The sequence below is a fragment of the Amphimedon queenslandica genome, unplaced genomic scaffold (assembly GCF_000090795.2).
Source record: "Amphimedon queenslandica unplaced genomic scaffold, v1.1 AMPQUscaffold_9175, whole genome shotgun sequence".
NCBI classification, from domain to species: domain Eukaryota; kingdom Metazoa; phylum Porifera; class Demospongiae; order Haplosclerida; family Niphatidae; genus Amphimedon; species Amphimedon queenslandica.
In genome coordinates this window covers 1-1,910 of record NW_003550553.1, presented here as the reverse complement: position 1 = coordinate 1,910, position 1,910 = coordinate 1, and the positions used below count along the sequence as shown (strand labels likewise).

General features: G+C 33.3%; 1 protein-coding gene across 1 annotated transcript in view; it reads right to left on the bottom strand.

The window, feature by feature from the left end:
• The window catches only part of LOC105315625 (ankyrin-3-like), a gene marked incomplete at its 3' end in the record, with an annotated part of 3,189 nt that extends 1,383 nt beyond the window's left edge, over positions 1-1,806 (bottom strand). The window contains exons 1-3 of the mRNA XM_011410337.1: positions 1,324-1,806; positions 1,225-1,267; positions 35-1,171 (exon numbers count right to left, since the gene is read on the bottom strand). Coding sequence (XP_011408639.1) covers positions 35-1,171; positions 1,225-1,267; positions 1,324-1,806 — 1,663 coding nt within the window. The remainder of the gene's footprint in view (positions 1-34; positions 1,172-1,224; positions 1,268-1,323) is intronic.
• Positions 1,807-1,910: the final 104 nt, after the last annotated feature.

Here is a 1,910-nt window from a genome sequence, read left to right as displayed (position 1 = left end):
TCAGATACAGTATAACTGAGTAGAGTAGGTGAACCTGATAAAGCAGCATAATGTACTGCAGACCAACCCTCATAATCTAATGAACTTGTATTAATACCATACTCCTCTAATGTTTTCACCAATAATACACTACCACTAGAACATGCTAAATGAACCAATGATTGACCAGTAGCAGTAATCAAATTTATATTAAAATTATTAATAACGCTTGTCTTCTTGAGGAGTGTAGACAAAATGCCCAATCTTTCATGCTGTTTAGTAACATTTATATTTAGTAAAATGTGTTTTAGCCAGTCTTTTTTGATAGAAATATTAAATGTAGAAAATTGCATAAGTACAGGTGTATCACATGGTGATTTGAGCTTATTATACACTTCTGTAATGCAGTATTTATCAACCAACCCACTGCATAAGTAATGAAGAGAAGAGTGACCACTATAATCAGCTTCTAGTAATACTTTATATCCAAAAATATTAACCACTTTTATAATGAAACCTGATGAAGCATACTGGCATGCTATATGGAGTGGAGTTGCACCAAAACGATCTCTTTTGTTTAAATTAACATTGAAATTTTTTCTAAGATACTCTAGAAGCTCTACGCTATCACTCATAGCACAATAATGTACTATTCCACGTCTGTTAAAATCTATGCCATCTTCTGAGAAAATATCAAACATTTTAAGCTGATGAACTAATGCTACCTGTCCACTCTTACATGCTAATAATGATAAAGTGGATCCTTCTCTGTTGACCTGAGATACGTTACACTTCTTCTTTAAAAACATAATCACAAGGTCAACGTGACCACCCAGTGCTGAGTAAAGTAATCCCGTGTTACCAGAGCTATCTGCTATATCTAGATCAACATGACATTCATTAACTAGATACTGTACAATATTGAGATGGCCTTTATATGAGGCCATGTGTAAACTAATAATGCCATCATCATCACCTTGTGAAGGATCGCAATGATAAACATCAATGAGGAGCTTGAGAACATCAATGTGGCCACCATATGAAGCTGATAATGGTGGATTCCATCCATTCATACCTTCTTCTTGTGAGCCAGATTCTTCCATTAACCATTGTACTTCATCTTTTAATCCTCTCCAACATGCTTCAATGAGTGGAGTACTGGTATTCTCATACCACAAAGGATCATAAATATCTGAAAAAAAATAATAAATAACAAAGTAAAACAATTATTGTATGTTTAATTACCAATGGCAAAGTGAGAAAGCTTTCCTAATTCATTTTCTGAAAGCTATGCACAAAAAAATATCAAATAGTCAATATATTATGGTATATTTCTTATTTTACCTGCTCCATTTCATGTACGTGCTCGTTACAACTCAATTTGATAATACCAATCGCAGCCAGTGAATGACATTGCTGATTGGTAAGTGGAAAAAGAATTAAATATAAAAAATCAGGAATGGAATATTTTAACTCCATGCAACCATCATCAATTTCACAAAAATAGAATTTGTATTCTGGAATTGCAAGAGCATCAGCAATTGCTTTATGAAAGAAATATAAATCATTTAAAGTGTAATCATCATTGGCAACTTTTGCTATCATGACTTCAGTACCAGGAGCATCTAATACACCAAACTCAACACCATTCACGACTTTAATTGCTCGATCATTGTTATTTTTAAAATAATCTTTCAGTAAATCAGAGTAAGTAGACCAAATTCGTTGCACTCCTCTATTTGTTATGAAGACTTTGACCAATAGGACAACAAAATCAAAATTAAACCAGGAGACACGTTTCTCCAGTACCCCAAACAACTGATTCATCGATTTAACTTTGTCATATTCTTGGCGTAATTTATCAATGAACTGCTGCTTACGAAAACGTGGACTCAGTAGATTAATGATGTGGTACTTGATGTAATCAATTA